Source organism: Octopus bimaculoides, chromosome 16 (assembly GCF_001194135.2).
Source record: "Octopus bimaculoides isolate UCB-OBI-ISO-001 chromosome 16, ASM119413v2, whole genome shotgun sequence".
NCBI lineage: Eukaryota > Metazoa > Mollusca > Cephalopoda > Octopoda > Octopodidae > Octopus > Octopus bimaculoides.
Genome location: NC_068996.1, coordinates 55582631 through 55585410, shown reverse-complemented (window position 1 = coordinate 55585410; position 2780 = coordinate 55582631). Strand labels below are relative to the sequence as shown.

Genomic DNA, 2780 nt, shown 5'->3' with positions numbered 1-2780 from the left:
GATAATAATATTAGGGATAAAAATCCAAATTTACAGGGAAAAATTCAATTTAATTTAATTTATCGAAATTAAAATTAAATTATATTTCACAATATATAATATACAAAAATATATAATTTAGAGAAAAAAAAATGAATTCAATAATTTTTCTCTAAATTATATATATATGTGTGTGTGTGTGTGTGCAAATGTATGGAAGCACGCATGTGTATGCGTGTGTGCAAATGTATGGAAGCACGCATGTGTATGCGTGTGTGTAATAGCAACGTCACACGTAACCTGTATGTTTATCGCTCTTTCTGCATTTTTTAAAGTTTTTTTCTTTTAAGCAAGTCAATACGGGGTTTCCATCAAGCGAGTAAATCCCACACCGTAACCCCGTCAAAAAAAAAGCAGATGTTTCAAGGGAGGTAACTGCACTTCATCCATATTTCCGGTTAACTTAAGCATGGAGGTGTAGACCGTTTCTCGCAGAAACGGAATTTATTGAAGTTTTGCTATTATTTACCAAACTTGAATTTCCTTTTTTTTTCAGAGCGGGGAGATTTAATTCCCGTTATTGCATTTACCCTTTGAGATGTACCGAGGTAAGAATACGTTTATTCGTTTTGGTTTATAAACACTGATTATTGATTGTTATCCTGAAATACACATACGCATGGAGATATATATATAATCGTTCAATAATCTTTGACTCTATCCGTTCGGACAGAGTCAACGACTATCGGAAAGGTTGCAAGACACAACAAAAGTTTTAGGAAGTAAATGAGTGGAAACTTTACCAGTGAGTGTGTTTAAATTATAAGACATTAAAAAGAGAACGACTCTCCCCAGACACAACAGAATATGCTTCAACACGAAACTCACATAAAGGATCTTGCAAACCAAATCCAAAAACGATACATATATATATATATATATATATATTATCCGAAATGTACAGTACTATATATCCATCACGGCTGTAATGGTTATATGATAATATACATTTCGGATAATACACCCACTCTATTGACAGATATTCGAGTGCATCTTTTCCCTCAATTATGGTCTCTTAGATGACCCACGTTATATATATATATATGTATTTCTCTGTGTTGGTCAGTCTGCCTGTATCTCTCTGTATCTGTCTATTTTTCTGTTGGACCATCTATCTATCTATCTATTTGTCTTTCTATCTATTGCTCTGTTTATTCGTCTAATGTCTCTCTCTTGTTCCTCTCTCTCTCTCTATCTATCTATCTCGGGCTGACCAAAGCCTTGTGAGTGGATTTGGTAGACGGAAACTGAAAGAAGCCCTTGTATTTATGTGTGCGTGTGTGTGTTTGTTCATGTGTCTCTGTGTATCCACCCACCCACCATCGCTTGACAACCTATGCTGGTGTGTTTACGTCCCCGTAATGCAGCGGTTCGGCAAAAGAGACCGATAGAATAAGTACTAGGCATCCAAAGAATAAGTTCTGGGAATCGGTTTGCTCGACTAAAGGCGGTGCTCCAGCATGGCCTCAGTCAAAAGACTGAAACAATTAAAAGAATAAAAAAATATAGCATAAATTTTAAAATGTCTTTTTTTTTGCCCTATTTTCTGAGCATGAAACTAATATCAATTCGGTAATTTTTTTTTACCTTGTTTTTGTGTTGTATTTTTTTGTGCCAACAAATAGGTGTAGGTGTGGCTGTATTGTAAGAAGTTTGCTTCTCAACCACATGGTCCTAAAGTAATCCCATCAACCAGCCTTACCTAACTTTGATATATATATATATATATATATATATACACATATATTGTAGGCACAGATGTGACTGTGTGGTTAAACACCTTGTTTGCCAACCATGTGGTCTTGGGTTCAGTCCCTCTGCATTACGCCTTGACCAGGTGTCTGTTACTATAACCCTTGGCTGGCCAAAGTCTTGTGAGTGGATTTGGTAGATGGAAACTGTATGGAAACCCATCATGTGTGTGTGTGTGTGTGTGAATAAGTACCAGGAATTAGAATAATGACGACTGGGGTCAGTTTGCATGACTAAACCCTTCAAGGCAAGAGCCCAGAGTGACCCCCGGTCAATGACTGAAACAAGTAAAAAATAAAGAAAACATAGTTATGTACACATACAAACACCCCTATCTACGGTATACACACACACACACATATATATCTGCCGTCCAACCCATGCCAGCATGGAAGACAGATGTTAAATGGTGATGATTATATATATATATATATATATATATATATGTGCATGCGTGTATATGTATGTATCTGAAGGTAACCTCTATGATTTACTTGCATGTGTGCCAACAGTAAGAAAGCAAACTAGGTCGTGATTGCATCATTGATATAAATCTAGGCCCCTTCCACTCTCTCTCTATTTCTATCTGTCTGTCTCTCTATGACTTTATTTCTCTCTCTCTCCCTTCCTCTCTCTTTCCACAGTATACAGAAAAAGCTTAAGTAACTCAACATTTGCAATCCATTCTCTTACTGCTGTCCAGTGCTGCTGCACGCAGCAGAGAGGACAAGTTGCGTTACTGCTTAGTGCCCCTTCTTCCATTGTCAGTTCTTCCATCTGTTTCTTCTCCTATTATCATTATTAAACAATAACTTTTAAAGATGTTTAGTCTCAAGCCAAAATTGACTCCAAAAGGTAAGGAAATATATATTTCTTGTGAGGGTGGGGAAGTTGAATAGTTGCCCCACACATAAGTTCAAATTTCTCTGTTTTGGTTGGGATTTTTCAAATTATTTTCAACATCACACATTTCATAATAATGGGAGGAA

At 36.3% G+C, this 2780-nt stretch overlaps 1 protein-coding gene across 2 annotated transcripts in view; it reads left to right on the top strand.

The window, feature by feature from the left end:
- The first annotated feature begins 412 nt into the window (after positions 1–412).
- LOC106875932 (uncharacterized) overlaps positions 413–2780 on the top strand; it is a 35787-nt gene continuing 33419 nt past the window's right edge. The window contains exon 1 of one of the 2 annotated variants that reach the window (XM_014924259.2): positions 413–587. In XM_014924259.2, the coding sequence (XP_014779745.1) occupies positions 578–587 (10 nt within the window). In that variant the 5' untranslated portion in view covers positions 413–577. Of the gene's footprint in view, positions 588–2468; positions 2647–2780 lie in introns of those variants that run through there. The other variant, XM_014924252.2, reaches the window with a different exon arrangement.